Source organism: Camelina sativa, chromosome 10 (genome assembly GCF_030686135.1).
Source record: "Camelina sativa cultivar CO46 ecotype springtype chromosome 10, ASM3068613v1".
Lineage (NCBI taxonomy): Eukaryota > Viridiplantae > Streptophyta > Magnoliopsida > Brassicales > Brassicaceae > Camelina > Camelina sativa.
The window spans coordinates 9,245,470-9,267,339 of NC_141889.1; the positions used below are offsets into that span (position 1 = coordinate 9,245,470).

The window sequence follows — 21,870 nt, forward strand, 5'->3', positions numbered from 1 at the left end:
AAATTAATTTCACATTTCAAAAAATAATTATATATGTGTATGATCTCTTAAACGTACAATTTAAAAATAAATATACAGAACTAAAACAAAGCACTAAATAGACTGCTTTCATCAGGTGAATTCAATGACTGTTTAACAGCTACTGTATAGAGTAGTGTATATACTTTTGAACATATTTAGTGGTGCCTAAACTGGTTTTCAGTTTTTAATTTTACTAGTTTTATTGGTTTAATATCATTTAGAAATTGGTGTTTTAGCAAGTTCTATATTAAGTTAAAGGGTTTAAAAAGAATAAGAATTACTCCTTTCTGGTTTTCGTTACTTTTAATTCATCGAAAAATTGAAATCAAATCGGTTTATTTTATTCAATTCTGTATTGTGTACATATCTACTTGAAAAAATACATTCACTTTTAGACTTGTAGCAGAAAGTAACACTATCTATAACAAAAGAACACATGAAATGAAATCTTCAAAATACGGTTTTGTATGTTGAGAAAAATCAAAACAGAGGAGGAATACTCTGTTCGTTCCTGAAGAAATTTGTTGGATCAATCTTCCCTTTAACCAACCCTAATCTCTTGAAATTACCTTTGAAATACGCCTCACCCCATTTCCTTGCATCTTCAAATGTCGTGTTGATCCCTTTGGTCGTGCCTAAATCAAGATCTCTGTAATTCAAATAAGCTCCTCTCGGGGATTTTGAAACGTAAGGAGTCATGTAATCGTGTAGCGATCTCATCCACCTAACATGTTTGTTCATCTCCTCGACTTCATTCACTTTCCATTTCACCATGTACTGTACGTTATACAGGTTCCCTCTCCTGTGTGGATATGGAGACGCTGTTTCTGAAACCTGGTTGATCTTTCCACCCAAAGGTTCCAAGATCATCAATGGAGTTTCTTTCTCGAGAAACCTCTTGGTCACTTCTTCGAAAACGTGTTCAGGAACTGGGGTTTGAACAAAATCTGACTTTGCTTTGAAATACTGATCTTCGAATCGTAGCTCTCGGTTGAGCAAGATCTCTAACGGCTGTCCTGATCTCCAGTTGAAGAACATTATTGATTCGATCCAGCTCATTTCCTTGCAGTCTTGAGATCGTAAGCCGAGTTCCGGAAACTTCTGGTTCAGCAGAGGAATCAGTCTATCGATTCCACCAAGAAATAGGGTTTGAAATGTAGATTTCACTATCCTTTGATTCCCTTCTTGACCGTTGTCTATTATGACTCTCATGAATAAATCTTCGTCTACCTCTGATCCTATGGATTGCCATCTATGAACAATCTTGTTCATGTTAGGTCCCATCGTATGTTGACTTATGAAACAAGTTACCTTTTCAGGAACCCTAGCAAGCTTAACCTTCCATGACAAGACAACGCCAAAACTCGCGGCTCCACCGCCTCTAAGCGCCCAGAACAAATCCTCTCCCATCATTCTCCGGTCGCGGGTTATCCCATTTACGTCCATCACACGCGCGTCCACAACGTTATCAGACGCTAAACCGTGTTTTCTCATTAATGTGCCGAATCCTCCGCCGCTAATATGCCCACCAACACCAACACTCGGACATATCCCTGCGGAAAAGGCATGGACCTTGCTGGTTTTGGCAATTTTGTAATAGAGTTCTCCGAGTGTTGCCCCGGACTGGACCCAAGCGGTTTCGTCTGTGAGGTTGATATTGATCGATCTGAGGTTGACGAGGTCGACAATTATGAAAGGTGATAGTGAGAGATAAGACAGACCTTCGTAGTCATGACCACCACTCATGGTTCTAACTTGCACGCCAAGTTTCTTGCTGCATAGAATCGATCTTTTGATTTCGGATTCGGATTTAGGTTTCAAGGTCAGAATTGGCTTCAGGCTGGTGAAATTCAAGTTGAGGAAACTTGAATTTGGAGATGACGATTCGGAAAAGTCGGTGAATATTTGGGAATCTGGTGTGTGATTAGTGAGGTTTCTAGGGAGTTTGAAGATTTTATTTGTCGCCAAGCAACTTTGAAACTGTTCTTTTGTCGGAACTGAACTGACACAATTAAAAACAAAGAAGAGAAGAAACATAGACAAAGCAAGCTCTCTCATGTTTTTCTTTTTTCTTGTGTTTGAAGTCTCAGACAAGGAAGAAGTAACGACGTTCTTGATGTTTTTTTTTTCTGGTTTAGGAAAGTTTCTGAGATATGTTTGAGAAACTGAATGAGTTGCAGAGATGAATAAATGAGCAGGCTATATAGATTTTCAGTTTTGGCGTTATTTATTTGACCATAATATTAAATTTCAACGTCACTGTATAAAATATAATACGATTAATTTGAAGAGTTGCTAAAACAAAGACGCTAACGTCTCGAGTCAAAAGAAGACCATTTGCGTAGTTGATGTGTAACAATGATCACCGTATATACGCGTTTTAACAAATATTGCAATTTCCAAACGTGGAGATAATTATTACTTGATGGAAAATAATTCGGCTCATTGTAAGATGTAGATCTCCATTACTCCCATTGTTACAAAAATAACAATAAAACAATTTATGAAAAGAATAGAGGTATTTCCTTCTACGGTAATATCCATTTTAAGTAATTTGTCATATTTAGAGAGCTTAGATTGGTGGTTTGTCAAGAGAGTCATGGTGTAGCTAGGCTAGATATTATTCCACAAAAATTTAATAAAATGACTTCTAAGTTTTAACTTCAACGAATTAGAACGCAGTTTACTCCTAGCTACTAATGATAGATGTTTCAGAAAAAAGTGTTTCGTAAATTAGGTAGATCATCTACCCTAGGTCCGTAGATGTATTATAGTTTGTGTAACATTTAACTTTGTATTCTTTAACAAAAAAAAAAAACATTTAACTTTGTATTTTGTCCGTATTATTTAGAGTAATATAAAGAAAACGTTATAAAACAAAATTATATTAGGATTTGGTACGGAATAAAAAATGATTAATATCTAATTTTTGTGCCAACAGTCTTATATTATAGCTAAATTACAAAAACAAAAAAAGGAGTAATTTACAAGCTTTTTTGTTGGGTGATAGATTTGGATAACGATGCATTATATATGTCTTCTAGATTATCAATCAAACCTAAAGCTTAAAAACCTACACAAACGGTGTAAAAATTCCACAGTTTTAGTTTTAAAAAGACCTATATATAGTTTTCCCTTGTTTAAAACTTGTAAGCGTTACAAATTTATTAGCTGGAGCAAAATAGAATACATGCAAGCTGCTAATATGAAAACGAAAAAGTAAACGTCCGGATACTCTTGAAATTCAAAGTAATTAAAATAATCACGTCTTTCTTTATACTATTTTTTTATTTTTAGTATCTCACTTAGGAGAATATAAATAAGTTATGAAAGAACAAAAGAAAAATGAAGCGTTAACGTCGTCAGGGCTTTGATGTCAACTCTCTCCACTCTACGGCCGGCATAGCGCAAAACGTGTGTCAACGTTCTTAGTTTCTGGAAGTCTTTGTGTGTTTTGTGGATGCATTGAATGATTTATTTTAGTGTTTACAAATAAGATTCGTCGTTGTACTTCTCTCACAACCACAGACATCTAATCCGTAGATTCGTAAACTATTTGGATATCATAACAAAAACAAAGTAATGAGAATAATTAGTCTAAATTAAGATTATATAAAATGTACGATATCTTTATTATGATTTTTCATTTACTCGGGTTTTTCGTTTTTCTTTTCTTATGAAAAAATGATAAAACTTATATATATCGATCGAAGACTACGTAATCGGTGATGTGATGATGATCATACAAACTGCTTCAACGTCAATGATCTCAGCTAATTAACGTTCCAGCTGTGTTCGAAACGATCCCATTACAACTTCATGCATGCATACCTAGGAGCAATATTCATAATTTCATATGGTTTTCAAAGCAACAATGATTGTTTTTGGGAGAGACCAAAACACAATTATATTGTAGTAATATATATTTCTTCAACTTGCATTAAAATGTTGCTAATAACCAAGATCTCCCCCTTTTCTGGGGTTCTTCATATATAATCCCCACATGCAATAACTAAAACAAATTTTTATCCATTTCTCATCCTATTAAGAAAATCAGGGCGGGTGTAAAAATTGCAAAAAAATTTATAGTCCCTGTTCAATTTTTGAAAAATAGGCCTTACACATATAATTTTTTTTTTTTTAATTATTTTTGGTATAGTCCCAGTGCAAATGCATTTGTTGCACATGCCTTTCATCGGCGCTGAAGAAAATACTAGTAAATCTTAAATGAAAACGTGTATACAATATCCTAGTTTTGTCTAATTAGTTACGGTAATTACTGGTATAATCCACATAGAAAGAAAGTCAAATCGATAACTACGAAAATTAATTAACAACCTCAGACGGAATCAGTCTGAAGTGTGAAACTAGGTCATATACTGATGATAAATTTTATTTTCAGTTAAGCTAAAAGACGGCAACCATGGAGAACAATCTCATAAACTAGCGAGCTAAAACCCCAAGTAGCAATTAACTAGATATTATTGAATTGGTTTATGTACAATTTAAAAACTCTGTACTAAATCCAAATATAGTCACGTTATCTAGATAGAACAAAGCCAAGCCACCAGTTAGAATCAGCCACCCACCCACCACCAAACTCCATTGACACTATCCCCAAAATTAAAAAAAACAAAGACCTCTCCTCTCACACGACGAGTTACCACGCACGATCCGGTGTAGCAGCAGCCAGCCAACGACTCACCTGTTAATTGACCAAAATACCCCTATTAACTTTAAAAAACAAACACACATCCCGATGATGGATCTGAGTCTGCAGGTGCTGCAGGTTCACGGCCCGTCGTGTCATTCTTATTGGGCTTCGTCTTCTTCTTCACTCTCTCGTCCTCTTGATTTCATCATTTCCTCTTCTTCTTCACCGTTTCTTCTTCATCGAAGACTTAAATCCTTCGGAAGAAGAAGCTGCTCTCGTTCTCGCGGAATCCGATTAAGAAGGAGTGGTTCCTCGGCGATGCCTTGTTATTCTTCTGAGAATCTCACGGCTTCTCGCGTCGGTTGTGGCGGAGGAGGTGGTATCGGTGGTGGTGGTGGAGCTGAGAATGCTTCTGTCGCTAATTTCAAGCTGAACGAGTCTACTTTCCTTGCTTCTCTCATGCCTAAGAAAGAAATCCGTGCGGATCGCTTCGTTGAAGCTCATCCTGAGTTCGACGGTCGTGGCGTCGTTATCGCTATCTTTGGTACTACTACTTCTTCCTTTCGTTTTCTTCATTCGTTAAAAGCGTCTGGTTTTGTTTATGGAGATTATATATACATGAGCCTTATGTTACTATAGCGATTGATTGGTTCTTAAGATTGCGTTGTAGCTCTCCGAGTATAAATTCTGATTGAGGAATTGAACAAATGGAATTTTGTTTTGTTTTTTTCCAGATTCTGGTTTTGATCCTTCTGCTGCTGGCTTGCATGTAACTTCTGATGGGAAACCTAAGGTTCTCGACGTCATTGACTGGTATATTTGTGGTTTACTTGAATTTTGCTACCGGTGTTCTTTAATTGTTGAAGTGACTGAACTGATGGTATCCATTTTTTTATTGTTCAGCACTGGAAGTGGGGATATAGATACATCCACAGTGGTGAAAGCCGATGAAGATGGTCATATTCGTGGAGCATCAGGTCGGTGATTTGATCTAGAGAGAGATATTTGTGATATCTGCATAATAGTTTACTTGCTCATTATGGTTCGTCAATTTTGTAGCTATATTATACGTTGCTTATTTCTTCTGTTTAAACAAAATGGTCACAGGGGTACCTTTGGTTGTCAATTCTTCATGGAAAAACCCCACAGGAGAGTGGCGCGTAGGTTGCAAGTTGGTTTACCAGCTATTTACAGATGACTTAACTTCTCGTGTCAAGGTAGCGATTAGAGTTGTGATTTTTGCGGCTGTTGGATTTTTATTCACCTACTCCTTAAATCTTTAACAAATTATACAAAGCCGGTCTGCAATTTCAGTTGTCTAATAACTCTCTCTGTGTTCTCGTTACATAGAAAGAGAGAAGGAAAAACTGGGATGAAAAGAATCAGGAAGAAATTGCAAAGGCTTTAAAGAATCTGTATGATTTTGATCAGGTGCTACAAAGATACTGGATCTGGTTTCCTGTATCATGGATGTTGAGTTAGTGCGGTGCTAATTAAATTCTATCATCACCTCATTTGTCATTTTTCTCCTGCAGAAGCACAGCAAGGTGGAAGATACGAAATTGAAGAAGACCCGTGAAGACCTCCAAAGCAAAGTTGATTTTCTGAAAAAACAAGCTGATGTAAGTTTAGAGACTGCCCTTTGGTAGTTCTATTTCTGCATACTTGTTCGCTGTTTTCTTGAATCTTTGCTGTAAATCAATTGTTTTTCTGTAGAAATATGAAGACAAAGGGCCTGTTATTGATGCTGTTGTGTGGCATGATGGAGAAGTATGGAGGGTTGCACTTGATACGCAGAGTCTGGAAGAGGATCCAGATTGCGGGAAACTAGCAGACTTCTCCCCTCTAACAAACTATCGGCAAGTCTTCCTCTAAAGATCTGTTTCTTATCAAAGTTCAGGTTTTTATTGTTTGGGATCATGTTTTGTTCAGGTTCTTATCAATCTTATATGTACTACAGAATTGAGCGGAAGTATGGCGTGTTTAGCCGACTAGATGCATGCTCCTTTGTTGCTAACGTGTATGATGAGGGAAAGGTCCTAAGCATTGTAACTGATAGTTCTCCTCATGGCACCCATGTTGCTGGAATAGCTACTGCACACCACCCTGAGGTGCCAACACATCTATATCAGTTTATATATTGATAATTTGTTGCAACCAATTAATTCCTTTTCTATGTTTATGTTAGGAGCATTTGTTAAATGGTGTAGCACCTGGTGCACAAATAATATCTTGCAAAATTGGAGACTCGCGGTTAGGTTCAATGGAGACCGGAACTGGTTTGTCACGGGCATTGATAGCTGCCCTGGAGGTAGTAATTCATTTAGCTGAAAATAATTCACCATTATTACAATCGTAACTTCTTAATATTACATCCTTTCAAGTTTGAACAAAACAAGTCGTATTTCTCTTAATTGACTTTGTAACATCAGGAAGTATTTCATCTGTGTGGATTATTATATGTGAGGTTTGCATTGACATAAGTCAATACTTTCAGCATTTCTTTTTTATATGCTGACTTGTATAAATGTTACAGCATAAATGCGATCTTGTCAACATGAGCTATGGAGAGCCAGCATTACTTCCAGAATATGGGCGCTTTGTTGATCTTGTTACTGAAGTATCATTCAAACCCTTCTATCTTTATCTGTGCAGCATTTATCAGCTTGTGTTTTGTGACTTTTATCTTGCATTTATTGTCATTCTGCTGTGTTTTTTGTAGGCCGTGAACAAGAGACGCCTAATATTTGTTAGTAGTGCTGGCAACAGTGGTCCAGCTTTGACAACAGTCGGTGCACCGGGTGGAACAACTTCCAGTATCATTGGTGTTGGTGCATATGTTTCTCCTGCAATGGCAGCTGGTGCCCATTCAGTAGTGGAACCTCCCAGCGAGGGGCTTGAATACACTTGGTATTTTCACTGTTTTCCTTTCTTTTGATTCATTCTATAGCTAGTTGTAGATGGCAATTAGATATTTATTGCTATATTGTAGGTCAAGCCGGGGGCCAACATCTGATGGGGATCTTGGTGTCTGCATAAGTGCACCTGGTGGGGCTGTTGCTCCTGTTCCTACATGGACGCTTCAAAGACGCATGCTCATGAATGGAACATCAATGGCATCTCCTTCTGCCTGTGGAGCAATTGCGTTACTTCTAAGTGCTATGAAGGTTTATTCTTCAACATTTTTGGTATCTACGTTTTTTTCCCCGTTATTTTCATTCTGCTGCTGACATTCTTTGATACTTCTGTAGGCTGAAGGCATCCCAGTTAGCCCGTACACTGTGAGAAGGGCCCTAGAGAATACATCTACACCTGTAGGTGATCTGCCTGAAGATAAACTAACTACTGGACAAGGGCTTATGCAAGTCGATAAGTAAGATTCTGTACTGTATAATTAATATGACACCATATTTTAAATAGTTAGTTAATTTATTTTGTTATTGCAGGGCATATGAATACTTGAAAAAGTTTCAGGACTGTCCATGCGTAAACTATCAGATAAAGGTCAATCTCTCCGGAAAAACAAGTATGTAAACAAAGAATTTGAACTTTATTTTTAAGATTTTTCAAGCTAGAATCTTATTAAAAACTTGCTTGCTGAAACGTATCCCACATTCTTATTAGAATTAATTATAAACAGGACAACTGATGTTGATTTCCAATATATATTTTGAATTTGCATCTCATCTGTGTAGCTATTGACCTAAAGGGCTTCCTACTTTTGCCTGGGGAAAGTTTCCTAAGATTTTGAGTTTTATCAATAAAACATGTACCTTTTTTTTTATGATGAACTCTGTAAACGCAGTTCCAACATCACGGGGCATTTACCTGCGGGAGGGTACTGCTTGCAGACAGTCTACTGAGGTGAGCTGTTTTTATATATCTGGAATATGTTCACTCATGAGTATGCATAGCATAGTAATCTGCCCAAATGCATACCAACATAAATTCTATATAAAAAATCATTATCTTCATGCGACATGCCATATTCGTCCATTTCTAGAATATTAAGTTCTTTGATTGCCCTATCATGGAGCCAGAATTTCGCTTGGCATACTTTATCTCCTACCAGATGCGTAATATATTTTACTTTCAAGCTTTTCTTATATCTCATGTCTGGTATATGAAACAAGTATAGTTTTGACTTTCCAGTGGACGGTACAAGTTGATCCGAAGTTCCATGAAGGTGCAAGTAATTTAAAGGAACTTGTCCCTTTTGAGGAATGTCTTGAGTTGCACACCACGGATGAAGGAGTTGTACGGGTTCCTGACTATCTCCTTCTCACTCATAATGGACGTAGCTTCAAGTTAGTTTTTGCCAATCCTGTATCTTGCTCCTTATGTTCGTTTTGCTTTTCCGTGCCATGTTATCTCTGTAGTAAAGTTATATCATCTGTTTTCAGCGTTGTTGTGGACCCCACAAATCTTGGGTATGGTGTGCATTACTTTGAAGTTTATGGGATTGATTGCAAAGCACCAGAGCGTGGTCCTCTTTTCAGAATTCCAGTAACAATAATAATACCAGAGACTGTGGCAAATCGACCTCCAGTTATTTCATTTCCACAAATGTCTTTCATCTCAGGTTATCGTTTGTGGACTTTGTAATGTGTGCTTTATAACAAATAAGTCCTCTGAAACGGCATCCATCTTTTACCTTTGATATTTTACTGTCAATAATTCCCACTGTAGGCCACATTGAACGAAGATTTATCGAGGTACCACATGGAGCAACATGGGCTGAGGCTACAATGCGAACTTCGGGGTTTGATACTACACGACGATTTTATATTGATACACTTCAGGTAGGGCACAATCAAGGATAATCCTTTTTTTTTGTTTTTTTAATGCTGCTGGTTCTAATCTTTACTTAATTTGCAGCTTTGCCCATTGCGAAGGCCTATCAAGTGGGAGAGCGCATCAACTTTCGCATCTCCATCTGCTAAAAGCTTTACGTTTCCTGTGTTTAGTGGTCAAACGATGGAACTAGCTATAGCTCAATTCTGGTCAAGTGGCCTTGGGAGTCGTGAACCGACTATCGTTGACTTTGAGGTAGGAACTGAGAATTATGTGTGTAAATATATATGCTGTTAAGGCTGTTGCAAAAGTCATGTCAAATGCTTGTGTTGTTTTGTCTTTTGTGTCATCCCATTTTGATAAAACTCTACTTTTTATTTTAGATCTGTTGTCCCATTATTTTTGTCCACTGGTTTCCTGACTTCCCTTGCCATACTACTTTATCTTTTGGCCCACGTTAATGCATTGCATATTTCTTTCTGCAATTTGGTTCCCTTTCCAATTTTTAGCCTCACTTCAGTTGGATGTTAGGTCTCTGGTTTAGCAATAATCACTCCTGTTTGTGCATTCTCGTTTAAGAATGGTTTTGGAAACGAATTACAGGTAAAAAATAGTTAAAATGTTTTAGGTCAATCTTTATGCTGTGACACCTATATTATGAGAAAAGTTCTATGTTCAGTTCGCTCACGAGTACCAACTGTATTGAGGACATAGTGACTTGTTAGAAATGAGTTGACGGAAGTTATGTGTGGTACTTTAGATTGCATTTCATGGAATTGGTGTCGATAAAGAAGAACTGTTACTTGATGGAAGTGAAGCACCAATAAAAGTTGAAGCTGAAGCTCTGTTGGCATCTGAAAAACTCGTTCCCATAGCTGTTCTGAACAAGGTGCGGTGTATTTAAAGATGGTATCTTCCCCTTTTATTTAATTTCTTGTAGAATTGCTTCTGGACAGTTTTTTTTTTTAACTGCAGATTCGAGTTCCGTATCAACCAATTGATGCACAACTGAAGACTTTATCAACTAGCCGTGATAGGCTACTGTCGGGCAAACAAATACTAGCATTGACATTAACGTGGGTTCTACTTCTGCGATCTTGCTTTTGTTGCTTACCTATCTCTCTATCAATTTCCAAATGAGCAATTCTCATCCTTCTGTTTCTGCAGCTACAAGTTCAAATTAGAAGATGCAGCTGAAGTGAAACCGTATATACCATTATTGAACAATCGCATATATGACACAAAATTTGAGTCCCAGTTTTATATGATCTCTGATGCCAATAAGGTACTCTTCAAACTGCCACCTAATAGGATGGGTACAAGAATAGATAAGCTTGTAATTCTCATTGGCATTGTCAACCACAAACCTGATACATTAACAAAGTTTATGAATTCCGAGCTCGGTTATGTACTATGAAAACGCTTTTCTGTTTTCGTGTCTAGCAAATTTGGTTATTTTTTTTACTTTAAATCATAGTTTTTTCTTGCCTTAACACACTGTCCTTGCATACTTCAGCGTGTATATGCAACGGGTGATGTTTATCCTGAATCTTCTAAACTTCCGAAGGGAGAATATAAACTTCAGCTGTATCTGAGGTGTGTGCTTCATCTTTGATGGTTGCAGTTTGTTTTAAAATTTGAAGAGTATAGTTTGTACAGACTAACCTACAGGCTGAATTGATCTCCTCAACATGTTCGGTTGACAAGTTCCTGTAAACTATTTATTTTTTATGGTTGACAACGTTGTTTCACAGTGCATATTTACGTATTTAGTCGTCTACTCTAAAAGCTAATTGTTTTCACCAGGCATGAAAATGTGCAGCTGCTGGAAAAGTTGAAGCAGCTCATTTTGTTTATCGAAAGAAATGTGGGGGTAAGATTGTAAAATTGTGTCACGTTATACTTTATTTTGAAAAGCTAGATGTGATTTTTCAGATTAACAAAAAAAAAAAAATCATGAAGAGTTTTGCGTGTTTTCTGATGTCAATATATATCATTTTTGCAACCTTAGAATTCATGAAGAGTTGATTTTTTCCATCTAATTTGCTGGTGGTGCAGGAGGTTCGGCTGAACTTACATTCTGAACCAGATGGTCCAGTCACAGGAAATGGTGCCTTTAAGTCCTCTCTTCTAATGCCAGGGTACTTTTTTTGGCTCACTTACCAGTTTAAACTTGTGTGGCTGCTGCGGTGGTTGTTCTCTGGATGTGTTTCTCACCTTATTTATCACCCTGCAGGGTGAAGGAAGCGTTTTATCTGGGCCCACCAACAAAGGACAAGCTACCCAAGGTTTAGTAGATAGTTGACAAGTATAGTTAATTGTTCTGATGCATATATTTCTCAAATGTACACTTTTAATTTCGCCTGCAGAACTCTCCCCAAGGATCTGTGTTGGTGGGAGAAATCTCATATGGGAAACTGTCATTTGATGATAAAGAAGGGAAGAATCCAAAGGATAATCCTGTATCTTATCCGATATCATATGTGGTTCCACCAAATAAGGTATCTAAAAAACTCATTTTTGGTCTTGTTTGCCTGGTAGCATACATAGGCTTGTGATACTTGACGCAGTAATGCAAGAAAATCTGGCTACAGGAGCTTAATATTTTTGTCTTTAGCCTGATTTAGTTGTTTCCTTGTACTCCATATCATTTAACTTATTTATTTACTTCTTTATTCTACAGCCTGAGGAAGATAAAAAGGCATCTTCTGCTTCAAATTGCTCTAAATCAGTATCAGAACGCTTGGAACAAGAGGTATAATTTGCAGAAGCATGTTTCACATTGGCTCTTAGTCAGCTTTGTGGGTCATTCTATATGTAAATGAATCAAGTACTGTTGGTCAATATTGAGGGGTTTTCTTTACTATTTTTGGAACTGTTTTACGAAGCCACTATCTTTTGTAATCAGGTTCGTGACACAAAGATTAAATTTCTCGGGAGCCTGAAACAAGAAACCGAGGAAGAGCGTTCAGAGTGGAGAAAGTTGTGTGCCTGTCTCAAGGTTTGCCAACTAAAGGCTTTTCTTTTTCGTTTAAGCAATGATTTGTGCCACTTTAAGTTTGAAAGTTTTGAAAAGGGTATGCAAATCTGAAGTACGGTTAGATTAACTTGAGCATTATGTTCCTTGGCAGTCTGAATACCCAAATTATACTCCATTACTAGCTAAGATCCTGGAAGGTTTGCTCTCTCGGTCTGATGCTGGGGACAAAATCAGCCATCACGAAGAGGTAAAGTTTCAAATGAGTTACTATACAAATTGTGCACTACTCTCTCTAATTATACATTAAACAGAATAATCAACTTTAAAACACTGAGCAGCCTCTGACAAACTCTCAAGCGTTTGTAAGATGGTCAGGGAAATAAACATGTAAGCTGAATATCCCTTCGTTTTGTTTTTGCAGATTATAGAAGCTGCAAACGAAGTAGTACGCAGTGTTGACGAAGATGAGTTAGCAAGATTCTTGCAACAAAAAAGTGAACCAGAAGATGAGGAAGCAGAGGTGTGATATTATTTGATTCATTGCGTTTTCTTACAAAGTTGTTTTTTTTAGAGTATTCTCAACTATTTCCTTGCTTTCTTTACGAGTTTGATAACAACACCTACTGTGCTATTTCTGAATTAGATTTTGAAGAAAAAAATGGAAATGACACGTGATCAACTGACTGAGGCACTATACCAGAAAGGGTTAGCCATGGCAAGAATTGAGAATTTGAAGGTAAGACAACCAGTTATCTTACTTATCTCCTGGTTAACTGTTAATTAGTCTATCTGACTAGAAGAGAGAAACATGTTAGTAGTGGTGATTAACTGATTATGCATGTGATAGTTGATGAGTATAGCGTTAGAAGAACTACAAATAGTTGAGAATATAATATCACACAATTGTTAGTAGTGGAAATGACACCGCTCAATTGTCTGCAGGGTGAGAAGGGAGATGAAGGAGAAGAAGAAAGTAGCCCGAAGGATAAATTCGAGGAGAATTTTAAAGAACTGACAAAATGGGTAGACGTGAAATCATCGAAATTCGGTACTCTCACTGTCCTAAGAGAGAAACGGCTCTCACGACGCGGGACTGCGTTGAAGGTAAACACGTTAATCTATCCTTTATACGTACCAAGAAACTGCAAATGATGATGCTCATCTGAAATCACTGATCCACATGACTGATAATGATTTCAGGTACTCGATGAGTTGATCCAAAACGAGAGCGAGATTGCGAATAAGAAACTCTACGAAATGAAACTGGGTCTGCTGGAGGAACTAGGTTGGAGCCATTTGGTAACATATGAGAAACAATGGATGCAGGTTCGTTTCCCTACAAGCTTACCCCTCTTTTAGTAGTTGTTGTTGCTAAAGTGCTTGTTCAATAAAAGCTTGTCCAGAACGTAGTGTGCTAAGTACGTGTCCAATAAAAAGCTTGTCCAGAACATTTAGTTCCTTGTTTTTCTGAAATCCAAACTACTGTTTTACTTTGTAGTCCTTATAAACTGTATGTTCTTGGTCTATATTGTGAAACATTTCACAATTTTTCGGTTGTGAATCAATAAAATTATAGATCAATTTACTATGTGTAAATGTGGAATCTTGCTCCTTCCAATAAAAGTGATCGAGAGATGAACAAGCTTTTTGTTCACGCTTCACATAAAGTATTCATAGCATGATGTCATCATGTATAACAAACTTATGATAATTAATATTATCCGTGCCTTTACCACCGAATTTCTAGTCGTGTATTAAGATGTGTATTCGCGCTGGCTAAGAGATAATATGTGACTAATGTCGATCTCTAAGGAATGATTAAGTAGTAAGAAGAGTCGCATAAAACAGGATCTCCATTAAACAAGCAAGTAACGACGACCAAATACACTCAGATAATGTTTTTGTTTATCAAAATTTCCACTATCGACCAGTCTGGCACCATAATAGAAGACTTTTTGATCCTGTATGTGTTGTTAAGGTTCTTTCTTCTCATTAAAATTTCGATTTCTTTTTTCCCGTCAACTATTGAATTGGTTAGCTTACTTTTACTTTTGAATTTGTATTAATACTTTGCCGTGTCTTATCACGAATTCCTATCTAATTTTCCAATTCAATTAGGTTCGAACTTTTTTTTTTTACTGAACTAATTATTGCACCAAAAGATGTAAGATTACATTTCACCTACTTCCTCTATCATATGTTTGGTAATGTAAAATAATGCAACTCTGTCCCCTTTCATGATATTGTTTGAGTGGAGGGCAATTAGAAATATCAATCTATATCTTCAAACCGTTGACGATAACTGTTTATTGCTAAAAGTTATAATTTGAGTAGAGATGAATCAACAAATGCAGCCTGTTAGAAATAATTGTTTATCGCTAAAAATTATAATTATCTACAATCACGAAGTTTAGTTTGTTGGATGCACCCATTCGAAAACGCTGGTTTTTGGTCCTGAATTGTGGGGTACAAGTTCAATATTCACGGTTCAAAGTTTTTTGCCATATGAGAGACAATTGGATGTGGCGGACTGAAAAATCGTGCATCAAGTTGTACGTCAATTTCTAAGTGGTAAGTTGTGTTGAAACATTTTGATTGTTTCTAGTGATGGAGATTTTCTGCCCCTAATACAGATGTTAATAAGCCATGGATATATAACGTAATGGTAGTTGTTGGCCGGCAAACTAAAGAAGAATTCAAACGCAGCACACCAAACACATGATATTGGGATAGAATGATTACCGAAGCATCATATATTATCTAATTTTATTAAACTTTGTGTGTCTTTATTCTAAGTGTCACTTGAAGGAAATTAAGTGATTCCTTTTTCTTATTCTTACTCTTGATTTTGTAGTTTGTAAATCATGTCTAACTTCTTTCATCTATCTTTAAATCAAAGCAATGCAATTACTCTAATTATATATTTTTGTATTTGCATAAAAAGAGAAAACATATTACTATTTCGTGTGTAGATTGACATCATAAGTAAAGGTTTGAATTTCTCTCTTGTTGGGGCAGATTGATCAGCCATTATTTCTGGTTGTACCAAGTCTATTCTTTTTTTTTTTTTTTGAACAAACTTTGTTCCAAGTCTATTCTAAGATGAATGTCTTGTAGACAAAACAAGCCATTCATTTTCTTTTCTTTTTTGAGTTGTAAAGATAATTCAAATCCAGATAATTGTCTTTTTTTCTTATGAAATGTATAGTATAATGAATCTAAAACACTATTTTGTTTACCATGTTGTTAAACTGGTAGCCTAAGAACAAATTTGTTGTTTTATTTTATATTCGGGCTTTGTAAACAAATCATAGATAATATGTGACTAATCTCTATCTCTAAATAAGAAGAGTGGCATAAAACAGAATCTCCATTAAACAAGCGAGTAACGACTTTCATTACATTCAAATAATTTATTGTTTATCAAAATTTCCACTATTGACCAGTCTGTCACCAGAATAGAAGACTTTTGATCCTGTATTTGTTGTTGTTAGGGTTCTTTCTTCTCATTAATTTTCCATTTCTTTTTTTTCCCAACAATTATATTGGTGCTTTGACAATTGACTATATATTGATTGGTTATCTTACTTTTACTTTTGTAATCCAGTAGTTTGTATTAATACTTTAGTGTCTTATCACGAATTCCTATCTAATTTTTCAATTCAATAAGGTTCGATCATCTTTTTTTTCTTTTAACTAACTAATCGAAGTAAAAATGGAAGACTTTGCACCTAAAGATGTAAGATCTCACCTACTTCCTGAAAGTGCAACAGAGCTATGAAGGTATCAGGTAGCTGAGAAGTGTCTCGGAGGACTGATATGCTAATGTGGAATGACGTGCTAACGTGGAGAAATATTGTGGTTACGATGACAAGATGCGTGAGAAGGAAGGAAGAAGAAATCAAGATATACTCGAAGATATTGAGAGTATATTTGACAAGAGGAGATAAGAGAAGATATTTTCTTAGGGATAAAGAATATTTCCTTTTAGTTAGGATTCACAAAGATCTAGGTTAGAGATCGTTTGTGGGGTTATAAAATGACGAGGGCTAGCCGCAAAAAGAGGGAGCACTCGTGGGATAAAGATTGTGAGATTTGTAAACCTTCAAGCAAATACAAAAAGCTTTGAAGGTGAATGTGTGTGTTATACTCTTTTAGATCTACACAGGTTGTTGTGTTAGATAGATAGGAGAGTGAGCTTTGGTTTCAAGTCTTATAAAAAACGAGGGTTTTTATAAGATTGATTAAAGCGTTTGCTTGGCGCGTTCCAAGTGTGTTTTTTGTATGTTTGTGTTCTCTATACCGTTCCGTAACACTTCCTTCTATCATATGTTTTAGTAATCTTTAAATAATGCAACTCCGCCCCCTTTCATGATCTTGTTTGAGATACACTTTCATTATTGACCACCTTTCTTCGAAAGTAGTGGCGTAGTGCCTTAATGTGTGATATATGTATACGCAGGTGTGTGAAGCACAAAGGCCACTATGAGTTTTGTACATGCGTTAGATTAGATAATACAATTATACAAGGATCATATTGACTCCATTAAAAAGTCCATGATTTGACTGTAAATTATATTTACTCTATTATATTAAAATCTTAAATCCGTATGCGTTCATTAGAAAATTCATAAGATTGCGGCTAAAATTATACTTTGACAAAAATCATAAATGTGACTATTTTAGTATAATTTTAGTTGAAGACTCACCTAATAGTTGAATAATGCTTACATATAGTACGATTCCGTGAATGATTTACCAATCATGTGGCGTCATAAAATTTTTGAGAAAATAAGTAACTACAACTGCAAAAATGCTTAAAAGACATTTTTTTGCTCGAAAACTTTACAACATGATACTCTATATACTTATCTTTGAAACTATTAGGTAAAGGTATAGACGTATATATAGTCATATCAATACTATATGCATCGTATTGCATTATACTATAGGACCTGCAGGACAAATTATTTATAACAAAAACATTTAAATTATAAATTATATTTGTTGGTTAAGTATGTTATAATCATATAATAATTGTTAATTTATTGTTTAAAATTTAAACAATATAATACCGCAATATAATTTATTTTTACATAATATTTATTTAATAAATTTAATTAGATATGTCTATTCTCTAATACCGATAGTGTTGACAAAATAACGAAATGATGTTTTATCCGTGTAACACCAAATTAATGATATTTTAAATTTATATAAATATCGACAAACCCGTCCGTTATATAACTCCATCCTTAGATATTTTAACTTGCGCTATATCATCTTAATTTTTAATATTTATTATTTTGTATTATAAATATTAGCTTGAGTTGATATGTTATTTATTAAGATTGTAACCATTTACATTTTTACAGTATAAGATTGCCGCTTCTTATAAAGTTTAAATATTTATAATACCTAGAATTCTTAAAACGGTTGAATATTTCTCATATTTGAAATTTCGTAAAAGTTTAAATATATTATTAATATTTTAAAGGTCTTATAACTTTTTAAAATGTTAAAATATTTATCATATTTAAACTTAATAAATTTGAAACTTCATAAAAGTTTAAATATTATTAATAATTTTAACATTTTATAAAGTTTAACTTTCTAAAAAATATAAATTAAATATTTATTATATTTAAATTTTTAAAAATCTTTAATAAAGAACCGGAATAAACCAAATAAAACTTTTTTATGTTTGAATACCTGATAAATCAAGATTTTTGTATTATGAATCGTTTTGGTCTTTTTTATAGTATGACTCTGAAGCATTGCCCAACCTTTTTAGGCGATGTGGGATATGTATCTGTATATTGAGTAATATATGTCCATTGTTAAAAATTTGTATTACATCATATGCAGGAAAAAATCACAATTTTAACTAAATGTATTATCCAATAATTCAAGATAATTTAAATATAAATTGAAATGAAAAGGAAACATATATTTATGTTTGAATGAGGTATTTAAATATAAATTGAAATGAAAAGGAAACATATATTTATGTTTGAATGAGGTAGAAATATTTTCTTACTTTTTTAAATCTTACTTATAATTAAAAACTTTATAAAAACTATATACATTATATATAAAAACTTTTCAAAATGGATTTTTGAGTAAAAGCAAAATACTAGTATAGAAATAATAAGATTCAAAACAATAGTTACCATGTATTCTTTATCTAAAACATTAGCTAGTAGTTATCAAATTAAGCTTCGTCTAAAACAAATTTTTTTTTTTGTTACAGTAGTTTACGGGACACATGTTACTCCTTCGAAAGTCCATGATAGTTTTTTTATGGTCGGAGTCCGAGATGGCTTACGCCTCAGAAAATATTAAAACAGAAAATGATTACTATAATTATTTTCTTGCGCCATCTTTGTTGAATTCATATTTCATAATGCAAGATCATTATAATTACACTTTTGAACCTCTTGAACCATGCATAACCAATTTATACTTTTTTCTTTTGTTACTTGCATTATAATAAAATAAAAACCCAAAATTCTTTAATCCTCAAAACCGAAAACGAAAGTCCTTGAAAACGTGCAGTTTGATACACGAATCTATCTAGAAAAAAAAAGAATAGAAAACGAAACAACAAAGTTTGACTAGTCCTAAGATTCTTAAAGACTTTAAGATCACCGGCACTAGTCAACGATTCAATCTAAGATTCTTAAAGACTTTTAAGATCACCGGCACTAGTCCTACTTCTACGAATATGGTTACTACTCTAGCTCATGCCCAGCCCATCGTCTTGGCTGTGACCTGTGGCCGTGTTAGGTTCCACCGTCGTTCCCTTCCCCAATTACACAAGTCAATTAGTCAACTCTTATATCATTCGTTACATAATCCAAAATTTACTCACGAGAGTCATTGTTGGTTAAACTACTACTACTACTACTACAAAAAAAAACAAAAAAAAAAAAAATAAAAAAAAAAATCCTCAATTTCCGCAATAAAATTCAATATCAGGTAGCTACATCCAACAATCAACGGTTTTATAATTTCTGTGTTTATCATCAATACCACCAACCCCCTTTTAAAAGCTTTTCACATCATGAACAAAGAATCTTAGAATAGAGTTCCGTGAATACAATAGTATAAAATATTCCAAATAATCATATTCTCATCACTAAACATTATTGGCTAATTCAAAATCAAACCTTTTCATTTGATTAATTAATATAAAAAGCTAAATGTTTTCATCACTGTGCCTTACTAGGCAAGGTAGGTATACTTTGTTCATTCCTGAAGAAATTCTCTGGATCAACCTCGGTTTTAATCTTCACTAATCGATCAAAGTTCTCTCCAAAGTACTTCCTTCCATACACCTCTCCTTCCTTGTAACTATTCTTCCCGTGATCGTTCACACCGATATCCACATCCCGGTAGTTCAAGTAAGCGTTTCTAGGATTCTTGCTCACAAACTCGGTCATGAAACTGTATAGAACCTTAGCCTGATTCAAGAATCCCTTCTCTATCGTCGCAGAGTTTTCCTTCCAGTTCACCGAGTACTGAATCTTGAAAAGCTTCTTTCGATGCGGAAACGGTGTCGCGTCAACCGCAACCTCAGCCATTTTCCCACCATACGGGTTAAAAACAAGCCCTATTTTCCCTAACTCGATCATCTTCTTGAACAAAGACTCAATCCCATCTCTAGGAATCTCACTCGCAACATAATCCGATTTCCTCTTCCCGAAACTCGCAGTATCGAGTTCCCGATCAAGAAGCACCTTAGGATTAGTCTTAGTTGCATTCTCATCGTTATCCCACCATAAAACAGATTGAATCCAAGTCATCTCCTGACAACTCTCCTTCTTCAATCCCAATTCAGGAAACTCCTTAGCAAGCAACGCAACAACTTCGTCTGCTCTGCCTAAAAACAGAGCAACCACAGTAGCTCTCACAGTTTTCACCTTATTCCTCGTCACTGGTTGAATCAACATCCTCATAAACAGACTCGGATCCGTCTTCGGACCCACGGATTGCCATTTATAAACCATATCCACAGCTCCTGAATCCATATACTGCTCCACTCTAAAAACCGTTACAGTTTCTGGTACAGGAACGAGCTTGACCTTGTATCCCAATACAACTCCGAAGCTAGCTCCTCCTCCTCCGCAAATCGCCCAAAACAAATCCTCACCCATCGCTTTCCGATCCAAAATCTGACCTTTAACATCTACGATCTTAGCATCCTCAACGTAATCCACAGACAATCCAAATTTTCTCACCATGTTACCGTAACCAGCGCCGCTGATATGCCCACCGACACCAACCGTGGGACAAACTCCGGCGGGAAAGCCATGAACTTTGCTTTTCCCCCAAATTCCGTGATAAACTTCTCCTAGAGTTGCTCCGGCGGAGATCCACGCCGATTGATCGGCGATGTCGACGGAGACGTCTCGTAGATTCGACATGTCGAGGATGAAAAAGGGTTTGTCAGAGATGTAAGATAGACCATCGTAATCATGGCCGCCACTTCGGATTTTGACGAGGAAATTTAGGGTTTTTGAGCAAACGACGGCGGCGCTGACGTGGCTCTCGGAGCGAGGAGTGACGATGATCGTGGGTTTTGGAGTAGAGGAGGTGTTGAACCTCGCATTGCGGATGTAAGCACGGAGGACGGAGGAGTAAGAAGGGTTTGTCTGAGAGAAGACGTTGTCAGTGATTTGGGTTTGTGGGGACTTCGTCTTGTCGGAGAAACATTGAACGAATGATTCGTAGATAGAGTCAGACGACGGAGGTGCAGCGAACATGGACAAAGGGAGAGATACGAGGAAGATGACACAAAAAAGGACAGAGACAAAGGTTTGTTCTTTAATCATCATCATCCTTGTAATGAGAGAGAGAGAGAGAGAGATTCGTTGCTGCTTCTCTGTTCTGTCTGTACTTTTATAACCGCTAAGCAGTAGAGATAATGTTTTTTTTCCTTTAATCATTTTAATTACAATATGACAATATCTATACTTTTTGCCTTTTGGGGTATATATTATCTTGATCACAATGGTATAACAATATAATTATAGTATTGTTTTATGGGTTGTTAATTTTGAGTTATTTTAATCAATGGTCAACATTTGTCAAAGACTCAAAGGTCGTAGTGATTAGGAACTGCAGAGGAAAGTATCAAATGAGGCCTAAATCAAATCAGATCAAACTAGATTATCTTCTTTATCTTGATTTGATTTCACAAATTTCATTGCTTTTTTAGTGAGCTAAATTTCCATTTAAATACAGAAACAAATTTAATTTGTATATGACAATATACCGCAAATTAACACATTTCCTAAATTTTGAAAACTTTTTTTAAGATATGTACTTGGTTAATTCCTAAAATAATCTATATTAATATTTTGATTAAACTTTTCATTGTTCTTCATATTATGGCAAAATCTTCAAGGCTATGTTC

The 21,870-nt window shown here is 35.5% G+C and overlaps 3 protein-coding genes across 3 annotated transcripts; 1 reads left to right on the forward strand and 2 right to left on the reverse strand.

Annotated features, from left to right (window-relative positions):
• Nucleotides 1-340: 340 nt before the first annotated feature.
• On the reverse strand, nt 341-2,216 carry LOC104718254 (berberine bridge enzyme-like 22). The gene has a single exon (XM_010435963.2). It carries the CDS (start codon nt 2,077-2,079, stop codon nt 502-504), a length of 1,578 nt encoding a protein of 525 aa, XP_010434265.2. The 5' UTR covers nt 2,080-2,216; the 3' UTR covers nt 341-501.
• Nucleotides 2,217-4,489: 2,273 nt separating this feature from the next.
• On the forward strand, nt 4,490-14,045 carry LOC109124484 (tripeptidyl-peptidase 2). Its single transcript, XM_010435964.3, has 34 exons — nt 4,490-5,219; nt 5,410-5,488; nt 5,579-5,652; nt 5,783-5,892; nt 6,026-6,106; nt 6,211-6,297; nt 6,392-6,534; nt 6,636-6,786; nt 6,864-6,986; nt 7,212-7,295; nt 7,398-7,585; nt 7,668-7,842; nt 7,927-8,048; nt 8,122-8,201; nt 8,481-8,539; nt 8,828-8,982; nt 9,079-9,257; nt 9,365-9,477; nt 9,554-9,724; nt 10,230-10,358; nt 10,445-10,545; nt 10,637-10,754; nt 10,986-11,065; nt 11,276-11,342; nt 11,528-11,610; nt 11,706-11,757; nt 11,839-11,970; nt 12,153-12,224; nt 12,378-12,470; nt 12,601-12,696; nt 12,871-12,969; nt 13,093-13,185; nt 13,392-13,553; nt 13,650-14,045. The coding sequence occupies exons 1-34, from the start codon at nt 4,781-4,783 to the stop codon at nt 13,806-13,808; spliced, it is 4,149 nt and encodes a 1,382-aa protein (XP_010434266.2). The 5' UTR covers nt 4,490-4,780; the 3' UTR covers nt 13,809-14,045.
• Nucleotides 14,046-19,495: 5,450 nt separating this feature from the next.
• LOC104718256 (berberine bridge enzyme-like 21) lies at nt 19,496-21,422 on the reverse strand. The gene has a single exon (XM_010435965.2). The coding sequence runs from the start codon at nt 21,398-21,400 to the stop codon at nt 19,664-19,666; it is 1,737 nt and encodes a 578-aa protein (XP_010434267.2). The 5' UTR covers nt 21,401-21,422; the 3' UTR covers nt 19,496-19,663.
• Between the last annotated feature and the right edge of the window lie 448 nt (nt 21,423-21,870).

Bases quoted from the DNA above. Each gene is read 5' to 3' on its own strand.
- LOC104718256 (XM_010435965.2), bottom strand. From the start codon at position 21,400: ATGATTAAAGGAAAAAAAACATTATCTCTACTGCTTAGCGGTTATAAA.
- LOC104718254 (XM_010435963.2), bottom strand. From the start codon at position 2,079: ATGAGAGAGCTTGCTTTGTCTATGTTTCTTCTCTTCTTTGTTTTTAAT.
- LOC109124484 (XM_010435964.3), top strand. From the start codon at position 4,781: ATGATGGATCTGAGTCTGCAGGTGCTGCAGGTTCACGGCCCGTCGTGT. The intron at 6,298-6,391 runs GTAAGTTTAGAG...GTTTTTCTGTAG, and splicing joins TTCTGAAAAAACAAGCTGAT to AAATATGAAGACAAAGGGCC. The intron at 12,697-12,870 runs GTAAAGTTTCAA...TTGTTTTTGCAG, and splicing joins AAATCAGCCATCACGAAGAG to ATTATAGAAGCTGCAAACGA.